This window comes from Falco rusticolus, chromosome 4 (assembly GCF_015220075.1).
Source record: "Falco rusticolus isolate bFalRus1 chromosome 4, bFalRus1.pri, whole genome shotgun sequence".
NCBI lineage: Eukaryota > Metazoa > Chordata > Aves > Falconiformes > Falconidae > Falco > Falco rusticolus.
The window spans coordinates 67,848,787-67,869,924 of NC_051190.1; the positions used below are offsets into that span (position 1 = coordinate 67,848,787).

The window sequence follows — 21,138 nt, forward strand, 5'->3', positions numbered from 1 at the left end:
ACATGTTTATCAAAAATTACTTTTTCTCCTCCCAAAGTGCCCAAAATAGAATTTTCTTACACAATGTTACACTCGTAAGAACTCAACTATACCCAAGTATCACACTATTACTAATAACACACATCTCCATTCTCACAATCTTCCTGAGCTCTTCTTCCCTAATAACGCAGTAAATCCAACTAAAATATAGATTTTTGAAGGGTCACAAACAATGCACAGTAAAGTCCTGATCTTCACTTGATGACTTTAAATGTTTCTGGTACGTATTATACAGAAATACAAACTTCCAGCAGCTTTAGAACTGAAGATCCAGTACATCACAAGACATAGATCAAAACAGAAAAGCAGGTGTTACAGACATGTAGAAAATTGTGTTGCTTTCTGTAAGAATTGCACTTGTGTTTATTGGAAGTTCGACACTGGTATTCCAAACAGTAACAGCAGTTCATAAAACATAATGGTCCAAAATGACTTTCAAATGGTGTAACTATGTTAAGAACTCAAATAATGGCAAAGATCCAAAATAACATGAGGGATTTAAATTTAAATTTAAACATGTCCTACTAAAATACATCTTACAAATTATCATTTGAAATGACAATTTGCAGAATAAGCAAGTAAACAGTAAATACTGCAGTGTCAATTTGAAGTTGTGTAAGATATAGCAGACATGGTTTAAGGGAAAATAAACACATCAAACAGTAATCAGGTTCTACACACACAGTCAACAAGAAAAATATCTTTAAATTCTAGAACTAATATACTTTGAACAAGCAATGCAAATGCAATGCATCATCTTAAATACTAGAAGGAATTTCATCAGACATACCTTTTCTCTCTGTTTTCTGTGCAGGGATGGAAGATGTGGATGTAGGCAGTTTTGATAAAGTAGATGCTCCATTAGCATCAAAGGATTTCTTTGGCTGGTGATCAGATTGTAGAGAAAACGGACTAGGAGGAACAGTGCTTGGGGTAGCAGTTGGATGAACCACTGGTTTGATGGGATGCTGTACTGGAGTAGAACTACTGTGAGTCTCTGCTCTTGGCAGTCTGTAGTCTCTGTCATTGTGCCTGCTTGTTTGAGATAAAATATTCTGTGGGAGCATACTACTGGTGTCGCTGGAATGCTTGTCTTCCACTTTTTTCAGGATTCCCCGAGTAACGTTGCATGAATGAAAAAAACATTAAATTAGAAACTTGTCTAAGATTGCGGTGACACCGATTAATACAGATGCATATCAACAACTAGAGCTGATTGAACTTCTTATGATTAAAAAAGCCTCAAGTAGATCAGCATCAAAAAATGCAAAATTTAATTCTACTCACTGACAAAATGCATTTTCTCTGACCTTTGCTTGATTTAGAGCTCCGGTTAAGCACTGTGTTTTGATGAAAGGCTGCTTTATAATGAGTGTTACAGTCAAGTGAACTTTTGAAGTTTCCTAAAAAATCTAAATCAAAATCTATTATTTCCATCTTACATTTAGCGTGAAGAGATAATTTGTGCCATTTTTCTTTCATTCATTGAAAATCCTGAACACAGAGTATAATGTAATGGTTTCAAATTCTAGCCTTCGAAGATTCCTCTTCAAGTCACTTGAGTACTACTACAAAGAGTTTACTGTCAGTTGAATTAATTCAGTAAAACTATATAGTAAACGAGTGACTAATCTGCATTTGTCACACAATCACAGACTTTAAAATATGCTACACAGGGGACATACCAAGCAAATACAGAGTAATTCTTTTTATTGATTACTAGATTTTCACCTGTCACAAAACAAATAGTTACTGCAAAATGCATTTCTATCTTATTGTAGCATACAGTATGTTTTAGCATATGCAGTATGTTTCAGCATACACAGAACAGCCCTTTATACATCTCTGCCTTGTCAAGTTCCAATCAAGGGGTAGGCGAAGGTAAATACTTTGGCTTCTACTTTTAAACTATCCTGAGAAGCATGCTACAAATTTACCCAAAGTACATCAGCATACAGAAAGCATCTCACAGCACAACCATTTCCCAGAAAAAACTGACAAAGATTAAAGCTAGGTATCAGGAACAAAATTTCCAAGTAACAGAAATTCATAGTCCAGGAAAGGTTTTGCTAAGAGTACTGGCATGGTAAAAATATGCTTTCAATAATGTACACAAACCTCTGAAAACCCCAGTAGCATAATCCATTAAATTGGCTTATTATTTTTGGATGTGAAATCAAGGTTTTAGAAGAGATCTGTATCTCTATTTTTAAGCTCAGAATGTGACATGGACAGGTTTCAATGATCACAACAGTCCAACTATAAACTGTGCAAGTTGTTTCAGTAACTACTTATAAAGATAACTAAGCTGGGCAGTAAAAGCTACAAAAAGGAGAACCACTATGAACAGCATTAAACAAGTGTTGTACTATTAAAGGCTCAAAGTTATTTTAAGAAACATTTGGGAGAGCTGTCTATGCTATCCACTTTGGCTTTTTTTATATAACAAGGTGAGAAAAACAGCTAAGGAAAGAGATTTTATTTTTTTTTTTAAGTTTGGAAAAGAAAACAGTGATACAAACAGGCAAGAATATATTACTGTAAAAAAAAAAACTACATACTTCCACCAGCAAACCCACTGGCAGCTGTCGCCTGCATCACCTCTCTTCTGTAATCCCTATCTTTTGGAAAACTGTTAACTGACATTTTGCTTGCTTCTTTTTGTCTCTGCTCTCTGAAGAAAAGAAAACACAAGTTAAATAAGAACTTGCATCATCTAATAACATAACACAACACTTTCTATGGATGAAGTTACATGACATGTTTTGAACTATCTGAAGAGCTTGCTGCTACAGCTGGCACTGGCAAACTCCAGCCACAGGTTCTTTACACTAGTGCTTGCTGAAGCCCCCAATGTACCAGTTCAGCTAACATTGCAAAAACGAACAAAAGGAAAAAAACCAAACCAACCAAACACAAACCAGACAAAAATAAAAAAATCCCTAAAACAGAACAAATGAAACCAAATCACTCCACCTCACCAAAAAAAAAAAACAACCCACAAACCCAAAAAACCCAAACCAACTATACTTCCTCTTCCCATTCTGGATCACCAAGGGATAAAATAGGTGCCAGAAGTCATGGTAAGGGTAGGAGCACAGTAGATTTGGACCGCAACTTTTTAGAGCGGTAATCTATTAGATAAGCTCAACTGCTCTTAAATGAGTTTAAGAAAATTTCTTCTTTATACAATGAACAGACACACACAAGTACCTTTCCAGCCACTCTTTTGGTTTTTCCCATTGTGAAACTTCTGTTCGGCAGTTGTAGTAGTATTTTTTGCCTGAAGAGCTGATGTGTTCAGACCAATCGTCCGCAGAATCATAAGCCTTTAAAATACAAAGAGTGTTGTATATTAAAACTCTCAAGTAGTCATTTGTCCAAATTTAAAAGCTTCCACCATTTAAAAAACTATATGGCATCCTCACATGCACCACATTACTGCTTTCCATTTACACTGCCTCTAAACGACTGTTTCATTTTGATAGTTTAAAAGATGTGACCACTATACTTCTGTTGCATTCTGCAACAGCTTCCTGTTTTATTGCCATAAACCCTGAAACAACATCTAATAGCATGTTTAGTGGGATACGATAATACCAATATTGATAACATTAGTTTCCTGCACCTTAGAACATCCTCAAAACTTATCTCTTCAAAGTTTTGTATACTTCAAAAATTTAGCTATCCTGTTTTCAGTGCAATTTTTAACAGTCACCACCCTAACTACTAAAACCTGGATAATAAAATGACTAAAATTCACAATGTGTAATGTGCCTTAAATAAGTAAAATCATAATGATCATAATGTCTTCTCTAGATTTACCAACAAAGTTCATGGAAAATATTTTTCTCAGTATTTACTGCATTTAAATAATCAGGTGTTTAAAAATTCAAGACAGGTACCTCAAAGCTCTAATGATTATCAATTAGAATAGTTTTACAACATATAACAACTGCTCCTTGGGTTTACAGAGTGTTTACAAAATAAAGACTGATACTGGAAAACTCAACGAAGCAGTTAATGAACATGCTGCCTGTTTTAGACAAAATGATGAAAATTCAGTGTGTATGAATGGGGTGACACAGAGATGAATCCTAATCACAAATACTCACTGCATCAGAAGTTTTGCTTGGATTATTGCTGGGATTAGAAGAATGTGAATTTGAACTATGAAGAGCACTGTGGTTATGTGAATTTTCTTGTGGAGAGTAACTGGTCCCTAAAGGAAAAAAGAAAGACTGTTCAACATGTATATTTTCAAAGAAATCAACCATCTGCATTCTAAGGAAGTGGAAAGGAAAAGGAGAGGGGAAGGTAGAAGGCACACTGCCCACAGCCTGGACCAGAGCATAGTTCATGCAGAAGTATTTCAGGAGACCATATGTGTATTTCTTTTTCAGACAGTGCAGAGCTCACTTTCCCCTTCTAGTTACACTAATGTAGTATGTTCCTTCACTAGTCTTACTATCAAACTTCATTCCACTACAAACAAACAAGTAGCCTTTATAATTTTTGAGGGTTGGAGGAGTCCTAACATGTCAATTCAGCAATTAAGGACATTTTTCTCCTCAGCATTAAGTCAGAAAGTTTTATTAGATGTATCAACAGCCTACACAGTTAGATACAAAAAATCATGTTTTAAGTTCACTGGAGCAACACTGTTTTCTTAACCCTTTTGAGACTACTTGTAACTGGTTCTAGGTAACTATTTCTGTTTATGCACAAAGATTAATTTCCCTGCACTTCAGTCCCTGCAATATAGGTACTGACATCTACAATACCAAAAGAAGCATTTCCCAAACTGCCACTTCTGGCCTCCCTAACAACTGCTTCTCAAGGTAATCCAGTTTTCTTCCTTACCATGAAAACACTTCAACATAAAAGAACAGCTGGGGAATGGGAAGAGAGATAACTCTCAACACCTTTTACATCTACATCTGTGCCTAAGCTCAAGTCACCAATTACAGCTGAACAGTTTTAATTACAATTAATCAAGGCCATCCATTAAACCCCTTGCAACCTTATTTTAATTTCCTGCTCTTAGGGCCTCCCATTCCTCAAAAATTTCTAAGAAAGTAAAAAAACTTCCATTCCTCATTATATGATTTCCACTTTCTAAGTTTTAAATGTTCACATAAATCACACCAAACTGGAAAAAAAAAAAAAAAAAAGTTTCTTACACATTTCAGGGAAAAACCTAGATACGTTAAACACAATACTCTCCCTGCCTTTATTTTCCCTCTGCCTACTGAGAAGTTTCTAAATACCCAGAAATAATACACTAGGCACCACTAGCTTTATATGTTATATAGTGGTCATATCTAAATATGAAGTCAAAGTGCTTCGCAAATGGCAAAGACTGCATCTTAAGGCAACTACAACACAGAACAGTTCACTGTTAGTGGACTGAGAGGTGGGAGTCAATGGAGCCATTAAAACAAATACTTTTGGTGGTCTTTTTTAAAGTCTTTCGAGAGCTACACATGTAGAACATGGCTAAATAATATACCATGGTACAGAATGAGAGAGATTACAATGCAAATTCTATCTTCTGATCCTTCTGACTGTACAAGAGATGACAAAATTACTGTTTCAAAATTCTTCCTCCCTGCCTCTAACCCTGCAGGTTAGAAAAACAGTCCATCACAAAAGCAAAGTAGTACACCATGACTAATCTGTTTAGTAGCCTACAAAGGTTAAAGACTGATTTGCAAACACATGAGTTACTGCAACCTGAACCATCAGTAACTCTGAACCTTTTCCTACACTATTTTGGCTAAAACTGTATGTCATTCTCTTTGAAGATCTGGAGGTAAAACAAAGGAAAAAGACTTGTCCTCAAATGCAGCCGTCCAAGGGCTGGACAGCTGGACAATTAGTCCTACACTACAAGTATCTTGCATGCTCAGAGCCAGGTGGAATAGTGGAATTACTTACTGGGGCGGGGGGAGGGGGGAGTAACTTAAGCTTGTCAAAGCAATAGTCACACCATCACATGTTTGTGACACATGAATACCAACAAAAAATTGAGCTTCTAGTGAATGATGTGACTTTAACACGTTATATAAATTAGAAAACTCCAGAATTTAGACTTTAATGTACATCTATAAAAACGGGCACATCTAATTCCCCTAAATGTATACAAGAAGTATATTACAATTACAAGACAGTACTCCTCCATCAGTCACATCAACAGTCTTATTTTTTTTCAGACACTGATTATGCAGTGAGATAGTTGGGTTAGTATTTTCATATTAATCATTCCATTAAGTCTTTATTTATTTACTATACCCTTCCCAAACTCTTCAGATAAAACCATTAAAAATTCTTCATGGGTTTCTGTAGGTTGCTTAATGCAGACATATTAGTTCATTTCTATTATGAGGTAAATTCATCTCCTTTTTTAAAGGAAAAAACAAGACAAACGTTTACCAGGTGACTTGTTCAAAAAGTTTGATATTAGTCACTTCAAAACTTCAGAAAAGACCAATGTAGTTCATTTCCTGTAATCCCATACCATGGATGCAGTAACACCACACTTTGTTCAGCATACTGGAGATGTAGTTGGTGATTTTTAAATATTATAGTGGTCTAAATACACTACCACAATGAATCTAATGTAACACACATTTTCCAAACATGTTAAGAAGCAAACAATGTACGCATTAAATCAACAAAAACCTTTAAAGCCAGTTCTGTCCAATCTATAAACAATGCCCTCAAACTCACTGCACAGACTTTCAGCCCCACGTGGTCTAACAGCTCAGCAGCATCCCCCCACCATTTCACACTGTTCCCTGGCTGCCCTGGTTCCCAGGCCCAGTACTGAGCCACAGAACACCTCGGGTATCAGAGCTGCTGCAGCAGTCACACCCACCTACAGCTGGCCCCGATAGCAGAAACGCCCATGCGGCCCCTTCTTCATACAGAGCCCCTGGGCCTCTCTGCACTGAGCTGCGGCCCCTCTAGCAGAACTCCCGGCTGTACACCCGTGGGTTCACCTCGAGTCTGGGATCCTGCCCTACCTGGGCCGGCCTCAGCTGCATAAAAATGGATCATGGCTACTCCAGCAATACTGATTGCCTCGGGTTGCCAGGACAAGCTACGGGGGCTTTTACAAGGGCCAAACATAAATACGTACCCAATGGTGTCTAGGACAATTACACAGCCTAATTACAGGTGTAGGTTCACTCCCATACCTCCATTTTATTTTATGCATAATACTGCTTTACGTTTGGATCAGTACCCAAACTTCAAGGAACAAGCATACAAAAGGGCCAACAAACTGATTTTTGCTGTTGGGAAGCTTCCAAGACCAAAGCAGATGATACTTGGGAGAACAAGAGTTTTATGCACTTCACACAAGTTAAGGTCTTAAAGACCATACGCAACCACCAAAACTGTATCACCAAATCAACCACAACTAAAATCTTGCTGCCTCAGTGTAAAAAAGTACATATTAGCATAGCAGTCCCCTAGACATTCCGACAACCCAGACAAGCAAGCACTGCCAGCTCAGGTTGCCAGGTAAAGTTGCTAATGATCTTTAAAAGGCCATAGAGAGCAATTCACAAGTGGAGGTCTACCTCTAAAAGAAGTGGGGTTCCCCTTACTCGTACACTAGCTTTCACCATTAGCAAAGCCTAACTCCTGAGCCATTTGAAGGTGGCTGTGACTCGCACCAGCTCTGTGTCTTCCAGTTGCCTGCCTGGCGAAGTACATCACGAGAACAGGATCACTAGGATTAAACCACAGCCTAGAAACAGGAGTGATAAGGTAGACAGCACGCTGCTGTCCCTCAAAACGTTCCCTTACAGCACTTCTCAGCCTTCCTCTTATGGTTAGACTTTCCTCACTAGTCCCACTTTCTTCAAGAAAGAGGGAAAAAAGACTTGTTTTTAAAATGCTTATTAGCATACCTTCAGAGTTAGCAATTATAAATACACATCTTTGATGCACCACAGGGAAATTCACACTGTTGTTATAAATCCTCCAGTTCAGTTACAGAACTTCCCATGGAAAAGTTTACTGCACCATCACTGTGACTTTCCTCAGCTTAATCATTATTTTGGAAGCAGTTAAATCTGGAAACAGCTATTCCTAACTGGAAGATGGCCAAGAAGGGCACCAGCACTGCAGTTACATAAAACTCTAGTGGTGCAACCATATGAGCAAGTCTTCAATAACACTATCTCTAGTGATGAACAGGTCACAGGACAGGTCAGAGCGAAGGTTAAATTATCATAACTATCTTCAAGTTTTTCAAACAAAAATCACATCTTCCTCACTAATGCATTAAAATCTGCCAGAAGCACAAAAAGCAATTGGTTCTGGGAACCTATTCAAAAACCAGGCAGTGACTTAATGCCTACTACAGATTTGAGATTCTGCCACACCAAGACTCAATTTAACGTTTTTGTAAGTGGTTTCCAGATCCCAACTGCTGAATCCAAGGCAGTTTGAACTGCAACAAGGGTTCAACACTACTCTGGACTTGGAAAACAAACGTAACAGAGTGAAATAAGAATATTCCATTTTATAGCATAGTCAGCTTTCTCTAGTAATTATCACATTTAATTAATGTCTCCGTTAACACCACTTCAATTCTGTGAAATTAAGTTGGAATTCTGAGTTAGCTAAGGATCAGACTGCTCTAATAAAGCAAATGATCTCCCTCCCTTATCCACTGCTGTCTTTCAAGAACAAGCAGAAACTCTTTCCTTACTAGCACCTACAGCATCCATTTGTAACCAGCTAACATACATTAGAGTCAAATACATCACTGTACATTTCACACTATCCTCTGGCATCCAAGTGTCAGACTAATTATAACTCTTTTTTACTCATAACGTTATACAGTATCATAAACATCCAGATCAGTAAACGGGGGGGGGGGGGGGGGATATCTTTAAACAAATGTACACTGTGAAATTAGACAGTAAACAAGTTCACACAACCTCCACTCACACACAAGACTCTACCGAGGCACAAACAGTAAAATTACAGTAGTTGCAGCACTACAGTACTGCACTATACAATAGTTAACTTTATACAGCCCAACATAGATAAGAGCATTTCTGATTCCTTTTCAGTCAGATAAATACCTCGTTAATATCCTAACTTTCCTTTTGTCCGTAATATAAAGTGTCAGATAATATAAAGGGAAGTTTAGAAATGCTCACCAGCTGGGCAGGAAACATAAAAAATTCTCCCTAGCAATAAAGAGTGCTGTAACTGGAACTCAAAGGCAGTCTACCCCTTCGCTCCCTCCAGAGGGAACAGGGATTCAAGAAGGGCTGTAGGACTGCCTTCGGTGCCCAGAAACCAGGGGTATGGAAAGAAACAATGAGAGAAGCAGCAAAGCAAGGAAGTTCATTCCACTTGTTTCAACACCATACATACTGTTCTATGCCTCCATGTTCCAACTCTTAGCTAATATGCAATCAAATTCATTAAGCTAGAGACAGTATTAGAACCTCATCTTCCTCAACAGAACAAATACTGCTCAACTGACAGACACTAATTATTTCTTAACAGAGAAAATTTATCAGCGATTTAGTTTATGGTAGTGGTATTTTATGGGGATAGCTAATTAAGACTTGTTTTAAAAGCGAAAATTATGGAAATCTAACTAGGATAAGCCTAAACTAAAATGTCTGAAGTGTATTTCAACTGACATCTGTAACTTCAGTGCAAATCTTTGTGCAGAATATAAAGTTCTGCATATGGGAAGGAAAGAAAGGACACAATACAGGACATGATACCCAACGTCTCAGCAGTAACTGAACATCCTATCATGGTCATTTTTATTTGCCACACGTAAAAGTAATATGACAAAACATAATTTTTCTTCACTGCATTTTCATGTGGCCTGCTGTACTGAAATAAAATACGGCTGTCTTCCACAGGCAACTGAAAGCATAAAAACTTGCAATTTTTCTAGTAGAGCAACACCTCAGAGAATACACCAACTGCACAGTAACATTTTCCAGAAATTCATAACATACCAAGTTGAACACACAGTGCTCTGCCAAAAGAAAGAATATCTAGCCTGATCACTGTACTGCCCAACTACCCAATTACATACTCATTATGCCCCCCAAAAATATGTTTTATACCAGTCACCAGCAGCAAAAATGTTTGCAAAGCCCCATTTCCTCCCCTGTCCTCCTCTCCTACCATACTGCCTATCTGGAACAGCAACATCTGTGTTCTGTAATGTTTGATTCATGGGATAATCTTCTCAATGTAAAGAAAAGTTTTCATTTTTTTCTCCAAGTTACCATTCATGCAAAATTTCACAGAAATTAGTCCAAAATATTAGTATAAGCACAACAAGAGTCCTATATACATGGAGTGGGACAAAAGACCAATAACAGATAAAAAATTATACTGTAAGCATACAGTTTTCTTCATAACAGAACTTTTCTTCAAAATTGGTAGTAAGAAGATAACACCAGAAGAAGGAAAAGCTAGGAACAGTAAACCAATGAAAGTCAAGGTCTCATATTGTTTTACTAACGAAATACTCAAAGCAAGACATTACCGATTCTTGAAATGAAGATTAGCTTCACATTTTATCTTACACATTCCATAACATAACAGTAGTTTGCTATTTTGTTGTCTTCTGCTTACATTTTTATTTTTAATTAGTTCTTTTCAATTTATTTTAGAAACTGAAGTTTAATCTTAGGGCAAACTGTACAAACTGCTCTGCAAAGAAAACCAGTTATCTGCTCATCAAAAAGGAAAGCAAAAGGCAGTAATAAAACAGCTCAAATTAAATTCAAACTCCTGAGTTCTAACAACTCAGTGATTTACTACTCCAGCAGCTAACAGACAGACTGTTTTCCTAGGGTTGTACTTCAGTCTAAATAGATGTTAACAGCTTGGGTTGTCCTTACTGGTAGAACAGATATAAACTTATTTTTGCCCAAGTATCCCTTTCTAGTTTGCTCCTTTCCTTGTTACAGCTACAGCAAAATAGGTAAGAAATTTTGGGGTTATTGTCTTCCTCCCCTCCGCCAACCTCCCAGCAGCAGCGACAAATCACTTTTCAACTTACGCATAACTCAGCAAACAATCAGGTTCACTGAACAAGGTCCACTGAATCCAATGAATTTCTGGAAGATTCAATACTCTAATGTCCCAAGTCACATCCTTCAAAAAAGCCTAAGGGATGCAACATGCATTGCCACCACACTCTAGACAAATCCCTACCCACTTTCTTCTTCAAAAAAACCCCAGTATATCAGCAGTTTCCTTAATACCTCAACTATTAAAACAAAAATAAGCAGATGACTGCACAAAATTTTACCATCACCTGTAAAAACTTGTGTTCTTTATTTCTGAAGAGCAGTAAGCAGCATAATTTGAATGAATTTGCCTCTTTCTCCTAAATAAAGGCAAGTCCCAACCAGCTCCTAAACGTTTCTAGTAAGGCCCAAAAGTTACTAAGGTTACTTTTAAACAAATGGAAATCTACAAGTTGAATTTATGTGAAATTAAGAACTCTAAGTGGACAACAAATTCTTCAGATTTACATTTGCTATTTCCTCACTTTGGGTTCAGGTCCCCTAATAAAATTAACGCAAAGCTAGCAACATCCTCAACACTGTTTAACATCTCTAAGGCACCTACTTGATTCGAGAGCAATCAACTGCACAGTCATAGTCACTTCATAGCTTAACTACGTTTTCATTCTTGACTGTAGCTCAGAGAAAAATTTACATCTCTAATACAGTGTAAGAGTACACAAGAGAGGTTCTTCTGTCCTCAAAGAAGAGCTTCATACAGAAAGGGGCTCTCTAATCATTATGACACACAAAATGAGAAGTATTAAACTGACAGCCAGAATCCTTACCAGGAACTAGTAAGGACATTTACTCCAGCATGCATTAACACAGCACATGGGCAACAGACTGAATTTCCTCCTTCAAACCCTCCCCAGCACCATGGAACCCAAATGAACAGCCAGCCCTCCCATGAACATGCTGTAAATGCAGTACTAAGAGATTCAAGTTTGGTAATGGAAGTCTCACAGCACCGCAGTGATGCATTATTCTACCTCAGGCAACAATACTTCACAATCCTCATCACCCCTGAGTAAACAGAAGACTGACTGCCACTGGTTCATGCCTCAGATTGGTCTGATCTCTTATTAAAAAATAACAACTCCAGTACATAAATACAGCAAGAATGGTATGAACAGCATTTCAGGTTATGTCAAATAAAGTATATTAAGGTTTTAAACTGGATCTTAAGTAGAAACTAACTTTGTATCTAAGCACCTGATAATAAGCAGTTACCACAAAGACAAACTGTTCACTTTAATAGAAAAGTGTGTGTAGAAGTATATTCAGCACACATCACAAAAAATAAAAATTTCACTTCTGTCTGATCCCCTGAATATCTATTTCTGCAATCACTGATGCACATTAAATGTCAGTAGATAATTCCCATTTTACAAACTTTTAGAAAGTTTTTCTTTTCCTTGAGTTTTGAGAGGAAAAAGTAGTTAACAACACATTTCTGAAAAATATTTTAGTAATCTGGGGTATTGTTACATTATTATCAATAGGCACATGCTCAAATGCTTTCTGAAAATTAGGCTTAACGATTACTAAAGCTGCATAAAGAAATCCCTTAACATTTGGGGTGTGGGGTGTGGTGGGCATGTGTGCGCCTCAGTCACAGTTTTTACATTTTATCCAAGGAGCTTCCCAAAGAACATAAAATAAATAGACTGGAGGAAACAGTGGTGTTTAACAATATACACCTCAGTGATGCAAGATGGAAATCGCTCAAAGTGCAGACACTTTCTAAAAACTGGGTATTCCGATGTTTTAAGACTGCAAATAGCACAGTAATACTATGAAAGACTTGATACACCATAAACTGGTCATCACTGACAGAAGTTTGTATGGCCAGGGGTCGTACAAAATAATTTCTGCTTATGAAGAAGGAAAAAAAAGGCAAGGGCCAGAACACAGCTCTGAGACATTTTCCTATGTATCACCAGCACCAAATTAGTACTCCCTCTCAGAAGATGCAATCAATTGAGCATGGTATGACAACTTAAATTCTCTGGCAAAATCCTCTAAGCAAAAGTAAGATTAAGCAAGAATGAGGCCATGTTGTTTGGCAACTTTCAATTTTCTTTTAAATGTTTGGGGGACAGTTTACTGGGGACAAAAAAATTTAAGCAGAAGATTCTACAAATGCAATATTACTTACAAACTAACTTGCATGAAAGTTTCCATTACTCAGTTTAAAATAAGGATGATGAAGTTGCAACTTTTTCTGAACGTAAGTATTGTTATGCAGTGACAACTGCTTGCAAACTTAACCCCATCTTAATTTCCTTAATCTCAATTAAGCGTGCACCATTTAGAGTCAGCAACTCTACAAATTTGTAGAGTAGAAAGATTAGAAAAATGTAGAAAGATTAAAAAAGGAGTCTCTATTCCAAAACACTACTGCAATCCTGTAAAATGTTAGTCACAGATGTAACTATCACATTTAATATCCTTAATAAAAAAGCTGTGACAGAATCAATGCCTAGCCATGTTAAAAAAAAGATAAGAACAAAAAAAGATATTGTGTATCTCCCTTCTTAAATGTGTCTTTAGAATACTAACTGTAAACCAGATATCTCAAATTCATATCTCAAGATACATCAAATTTGACTACCCTCCAAAGGCATGCAGAATTTTGTCTCATTCAGTTCTATTCTAATTTTGCAGACTAACACAAGAAAGCCTTCTTTGTCCTTCAGTTACTTAATAACCTTATCTGACAAGAACCAAACTCCACTTCAATACAAGATCACTGCTTAAGTGCTATTAATATTTGCCAGTTGAAGAGAACTTTGCTTCTAATTCTAGGGCCATATTAATGACATTTTTAGTAACTCATTACAAATGAGCAAGCTAACTTGAAAATACTGAATTGAAAATATTTTTAAATTCAGCAATTGCTCAATAAAATGTTACGTGATAATTTGTGAAATGATTAGGCTTGGACAAACTACTCTCTCAGTTCAGGACGTGCCATGCCACATGTGTATTTATTACAGTATAGATATGCAACAAGTATAAGGATTTTAATTTTATGCTTATTTAATTTTCAACTGGGAACTGTTTTTGAGAAGAGGAGATGTTAATAACATGCTGAAAAAACTAAGTCAAATCCATTTCTGCTGCACAGAAGTTCTTCATTAAAAAAAATGAATGCTGGCCCAGGGCTCAGGGTGGGAGGGGAGGTGGAAAGCAAGGATCAACCTAAGAATTAATATATATGGTGTTGTGGTTTTAATATGACAGATTTACAGCCTTAATTTCAGGCTGGATGTTTAGCTCTGCTTAAAAAAGGTACTGTGCAATAGGGTTTTCAAGTATCTGAAGCACAGTAGGTGACAAGACAATTCTTCCCGCTTCGCATTAAATAATTCTTAAATATATGCTTAAAATTCAACTGGTCTTGCCTTGAATTTCCTTACGAGAGGAAAATATGCCTCTCACAAAAGCTAAAGTTACGTTTACAAACAGAAAATCTATTTTGTGATTATCTGGTTGCCCAAGTGTCTGTCTTACTTTATTTCCCTAGTAAACATTCCCCAAAAGGCAATACAAAATACTATTAGCAATCATTAGGCAGTGTTCTGCCAGTAAAAGAGGTACACTTTACACTACTTGAAGAGGATCATATTATTTCTCATATTAAATGAAGTAGAAACAGTATTCTTTCAAAAGCAATGAGTGGTTTTGAAATTAAGCCCATGCTAACCTGTCAGCAGCAGGTGTCTGAACAAACTACTTGACTAGAAGAGGTCTGAACTCCCAATGATGTTACTCAAGGGGGACACCTGATGTGAACACACCATCATACAGAAAAACGTAATTATGTGAAATAAACACAGCAGGAAAAAAAAAGGTAAAGCACATCACCTGATTTGTACAGAAAGTTTATGCGTAGATGTGCATTATTTGTAATTATACACCTTAACAAAAAAAGTATTCTTTGTTTTTTTCCACATTTGGGAGTGAATAGGTATGTTTGAATTGCAATAAATCAGACTAGCAGGACAGATCATAACTTCCTGTCCCTGTTTTTGTTACTGATAAGTATTAATAACTTTGTTACTAACAAACTCAGTAACACATCTACCCTAGGAAAGCACTGAGGAGGTCTGTTGCTTTGGAGCATATAAAACAGCGTAATATTTAAGAAATCTAGGAAACCAAGGGAAAGGAACTAATCTGTACAACTGGGATGGAGCTGTAAATATTGCTTCTAAAAAATATTTTCAGAAAGCCTGACATGCCTAAATACAGCAGATTTCTATGATATGGTGAAATACAGAACGGTTCTCTTCCAAAAAAATAAGTTTTTTAAAAAATAATTTTGCTAGGGATACCAAAATTCCTACAGCAACAGATGTAACAGGTTTGAAAAACAGACAAGAGGGGTTTTTTTAAAAAGTTTAATTATGCTGAGGTCTTTTCTGTAAGTATCAATACCGGTAATTTAACACAGTAACTTAGTTTGAATCTAGAAAAGTCTAATAGCAGCATGTCCATTACTATGGATATTTTTTCAAATCACGTTTTCTTTTAACAAAGAGGCTGATCTTCAGATTCCTGGAATAAGCAGATTAAAGAGCACTACTGTCAAAACCAAAATCACTGAAATCTTCTCAAATCTTTAGGTACAGTTACAGAATAAATCTGAAGCTCTCATTTCGCTAGAACAAGCCAGAAATTATTCAAGTTTTTACTAAAAAAAAAGTATATTTTAACACACACTTTTAATGAGCTGATTGTATTTTGTTTCTGCATAGATTAATGTGCATGTTCACAGTTCATCTTTCCACAAGCTTTTCTCTGGTAGGCAGCTTCTCAGACAAAACTGTAAGGAGTTACTAATGACAGTGCCAGTTCTGAAGTACACTCTTCAAGGGAAAATAGCAAGTAGCAGTAAACTCAAGATTTGTAGTATCTGGGGTTAAAAACCACAAAGATAACACAGTCAAATACATTTTCTTCCTCTTAATTTATCAAAGTGATTCAACATCATTCCCCTTTCAGACCCACTAGGTGGGGATTTCTGTTCTTTTAGCCCAGCCCTATACAGACCTAAAAGGAGCTGTGCCTCCAAGCTCTATTCTTCCCCACATAAACAGGGCAGCATTTGGGGCTTTAATCAGCTGCCCACGAGAAGGCACAGATGAGCCATTTTCATGTTTGAGTAGCTACCTTAACTCTCTAAAAGTAAGAAAAAGGTAAGAAGGAATTTGATGTTTTCAAATGAACAGGACCCACCAAAAAAAAATGCCACAAAACAAACAAAACACCTCAAACCACAAAAAACAACACCCCCCCCTGATTTTATAGTTGGAATTTCCTGAGCCACAAAATCATATGCCTTCAACCACTGCCTCCTAAACCAGAGAAGGTATTAGCCGTGTGTGTTTGACCAGTTCATATTTTCTAACCAAATATATAAACACAAAAAATGACACAATGTTTTCATAACTTACAGCTTTTCCTGCATTTTTAGAAACAAGTATTTAAAAAATAGGAAAATGTGATTTTACAAATTTCTTTAAAATTCCTTTATATTTTCTCCCCAGTAAGAAGCTGTACTAGTTCAACCGTTATCATTATTGTTCTTATTCAAAATGTTAGTAAAATTACTGCAAGAAAGATCTGTGACTGATTTCCATTCAATATTGGCTTACTTAAGATTTAAATAAAACTAGTCTAATCTTTATATAAGCAGAAGTAACCTAGTTTATCCTGCTTCTCATCTCATCCTGTAGCCATCTTAGTCTCTAAGACTGTTTCTCACCTCCACAGACAAAGCCAAAGCTAAGGACGGGAATCAGAAAAATGGATAGCAAGGAACCAGATGTCACTGTGAAGTGCTCAACCTATGTCCAATTAGTCTCCCTGCTTCCTTTACGGTCACAATGAATTACAAGAAAAATACCCAGACAGGTCAGCACACTTTATATGGAAGCAAGAAAAAAAACCACCTCATTACATTTTCATACAGTTAATTCATTGTGTAGCTTGACTTTATTATCTTATATATCTGCAAGCTGTCCTGGCACAGACTATTGGCTATTTAAAGGAAAGCTTTATTTAATAAATGTTACAAGTTCTTTCTGCCTATAGCACAGCTCTTCAAGAAGTTCTGCAAGACACATTAGTGATTTCTCTTAAGTGAAAACTTAAATCAGAATCAAAACTTAATCAGAATTAAAAGTATCAGAATTCAGAAGAAAATAGATTCTAAATGTTTTAATTCTCTGTACACAAACTAAAACCTCAACTGTAGTGAATAAGATGACAAGACGTGGAAACTGAAACAATAGAATTTGATAAACTTAAACCAGCTTCTAAATGTAACCCCGTACTTTTGGGGGAGGGGGAAGAGAATTTTAGCTTCATTATTATCTATTTTCACATTACCCTGCATAAACATGATCTACACACAGCGAGTTTAAGGACTATAGCATTTCTCCATCCAAAACAGCAATCTTTATCCACAGAAGCTATCAATTACTCTCCAACTGTCACATTCACAGATTTAACTGAAATCAAACGTATGCTGCAAGGTGGTGAGGGGGGAAGGGAAAGGCCTTCACTCTAAAAAGCATGTGAGACAAGCATGTCAACTTTTCTGTAACAAGTTCTTCTGGCAAAGAAAACATTTAAGGAGAAATTTACATTCTGTCATAGGCACATTCTGCAAATCTAAAACAGCAAAGCAATTTCAAGATACTCACGATACTGTCCAACTAGATGAAGCTGTGTAGTTACAGCCAACAAATTAAATCCAATCTGGTAAACATACACATCAGTGAAAAACATCAAAAGCCTGCATGAAAGTGGAAGCATGTAATCATCTTTGAAGAAATACACTCTACATACTGTCTGGTATAAATTGTACTGAACTGCAGATGAATTTTTAACAATTTAGATGGCAAGAAATTTCAGAGAACAGATCATCTAGATTATACTCAATCCTAAAAAGCAATTTTAGGATAGCTGCTCCTAAAAAAAAGTATGCACTGATAAAGCACACAAAACTTAAAATTGTACCAGTGCAGCCAGCACCTGCAAATACTGAATTCTGCTGCCAACAGATCCCCATCATAGTTCCACCTTACCCCACAACAGCACTCAAAACAACATATTCTCAATGACCAGAAATCCTACAATGCAATATGAAACACATTTGCAGGTTCTTAATCCTCACATACCATAAGCCAAGATCAACCACTTGGGGCAGGAAAGCTATCAGAGGAATGCTACTTACAAAGTTAATTAACAATTTTTAATTCCTTTCAATTTGAAGTCCACTAATCTGCAACATTTAAACTAGAAATATTCACATTACTGTTTTATCTATCAGTGGGTCTTTGATCAACTAGTTCAACTTTCTGCATGAAACAATTCTTAGAAAGCTTTCTTTAAGTCATCCAGTTTCAAAACTTTTACCCCTGCAAAAATCATCACAGTAAGTCACTCCAATAGTAACAACACAAAAGTTTATATTTTTTAAATATTTACATTACGCTAACTGCATCTTGCCCCTTTTTTTGCTACATTCAAGAACTTGCCAGTATACCATTTATTTTCCCTGTAATTATTAATGAACATAAACCCTTACTGTTTTGTTAGTAACTACACCAACAGCTCTTCAGGTCTCTCCTTCTAATGCACAAGTTTCAATTGCAGTCATTTTCTTGCCCTTCTTGGAAAATCTGCAGTTTTGCATACTTTCTGAACTATGAGAATCAAAACAGAGACCATGCTCCAGTAGCTGTCACATTAGCACTAAGAGACAATCTCTCTAGTCCTACTTGATATTCCTCTGATCATATATCCTTTTTGGCTAACACTGCAGTCAATATTCATGCTCTTAATTGTGATGAGTTTCACATCTGTCTTAAGAATCATTGCTCTGTACAGTATCTACTTTCTGTGAAGCCTCACATTCTTTCCTGTAACTTTTTACAAAGTGGACCACTTCTACATCTTCCTCTAGATTAATCAGCATTTTCACTTTTGCATAGCTTAGCTAGCTCTAGAGCAGCAAACAGTTTTTATTATTTGCCATTCAGTCTCAAGTTACTGACAGTATATGAATGATCCTACAATTTCTTCCTTGTAGACAAAAAATGTTATTACTTAGGTCCAAGAGCAAATTTATGCACATTTAGGGGGGAAAAAAAACCTTCACTTCACTTGATGATCATAAATTTTGTATTTTTGGGCTCTATCAGTTACCAGATTTTGATCTATAAAGCATACAATGTAAACAACGTTTTCTTAGCTAAAGATCTCAAAATACTTTATTCAGTGGCTAAGAATCATCTGTTTCACAGCTACCCAAGCTAGCAGGTCAGAGAAGTTAGTTGTCAAGTATCAGAAAATCTGTAACAAAAGTCTAGACAGAAAAAAAGACCCCCTGAAGATTCCCGCAGCCCTCAGACACTAGGAATTTAGCTCTTGAAAATAATTCTTCCTATTTCTGACTGCCTCACCTTTGTCATAAGGCACTTTTAATACCTCATTATATCTCTTTTTTTGAGCAGTGACAAAAGTAAGGTATTAACATTTTTATCTTACCTCTGCTGTAGAAACAAAATAAGTTATGTTTTAAAATTGGGGCAGAAAAAAATCACGGCATTAAACTTTGACCTAGTGTCCCCTTTGCAACTTTTCCCATTACAGTAGTCACAGTAAGGAACAGAATGCTTATCCCAAAGTACTATGGGGCCTAATCAAAGCTCTTCAAGCCTCTTGTTTTCCATTCATTTAAAACACAGTATAACAATCACTGCCTGTGGAAACATAAGTCAAGGCCCCAAAAAGCTTACCACACATCTTTCAACCTGCTGATAGACTGAATAGTGAGGTCTCTTGTCAGCCATCTACTCAAAAATTTATCCCCCTTTCCAGTAACTTGGATGACAGACATTCCAACTGGACATTATTCTTCAATATTGCTCCAGGAGTCTTACTTCCAGTCAGTAGGCAAGTGTAATTTGTGCCTTAAAACACGCACCTTGCTTCACAAGCTTGAAAGTAGGGAAAAAAATTAAACACTGCCCAAGAGGAAAAGGAGGGATGCAAAAATATATGCAGGAGAACTCCAGGCTATTTCACTGTTTGTGGTTTGAGGTTTTTTGGCTGTTGAATGTCTGAGAAAAAACTTCCCATAGCAGAAAAATAGATGAATATCAGATTCAAGAGATGTCTTTGAATTATTTAGGAAGAGTTTAAAATTTACAGGATCAGCAGTTTATTTTCGAAGCTTCAGAAATTGATGCAACTTTGTTCCCTACATATTTATTACCATAGATTTTCCACTTACTGCAAAATGAATGAATTTCAAAATGCTGTCTCACAAAGCAACACTTCCAACAAAAATTTCAATAAATAAAGTTTTAATCCATGGTATAATTCTAAGATTACCTTCTATGCGTACAACTGCAGGCAGAAATCCCTGATTTCAGAGAAGGGATAAAATACTCCGCAAAATTTGGTAAAACACAATTGCTCTGGTTAGTATTTCTTTAATAGGCAAAAGTACTGAAGGGATACAGGTTCACGTCAAAATCTAGACCTGAATTCCCTGTACAATCAGGCTAGTGCTTCCAAATGGAAAGCCACACTGCTTTGGTAAAAAAGCAAACCTGCACAAAATGTTTAAAACAAGCAAAAGCAGCCCAGAACTAAACAGCATTCTTTTACTACTAGCAAAGTATTATTGGGATAGAGGAACCTAGTGAAATTATATGCTTCTTCTAGGGTAGTTTTATTGTTAAAAGGTAGGAAGTCTGTTAAAGGTCTTCAAGAAAGGAAACAATCTTCTAACACTGAAGTTACAGCAGGGAACTGCAGTCAAGTACAACAAAGTTTTGTGATCCCTTCATAATTCAATAGAAAACATTAACAGGATAAAAATCTTACTCAATATTAAGAAATGTTTCTCTCTTTTCAAGCTCTACATTTAAGTCCAGAAAGGATTCATTTTTACACTACAACAAACTACTGACAAAGCATAAGCCTAGAAGCA

At 36.5% G+C, this 21,138-nt stretch overlaps 1 protein-coding gene across 5 annotated transcripts in view; it reads right to left on the minus strand.

Annotated features, from left to right (window-relative positions):
* Positions 1 to 21,138, minus strand: part of WAC (WW domain containing adaptor with coiled-coil) — a 63,547-nt gene that overhangs the window by 33,395 nt on the left and 9,014 nt on the right. For all 5 annotated transcript variants that reach the window (XM_037385595.1, XM_037385597.1, XM_037385593.1 and 2 more), the window contains 4 exons: positions 4,155 to 4,261; positions 3,253 to 3,368; positions 2,601 to 2,713; positions 830 to 1,138 (listed from right to left, as the gene is read on the minus strand). In XM_037385595.1, coding sequence (XP_037241492.1) covers positions 830 to 1,138; positions 2,601 to 2,713; positions 3,253 to 3,368; positions 4,155 to 4,261 — 645 coding nt within the window. The remainder of the gene's footprint in view (positions 1 to 829; positions 1,139 to 2,600; positions 2,714 to 3,252; positions 3,369 to 4,154; positions 4,262 to 21,138) is intronic.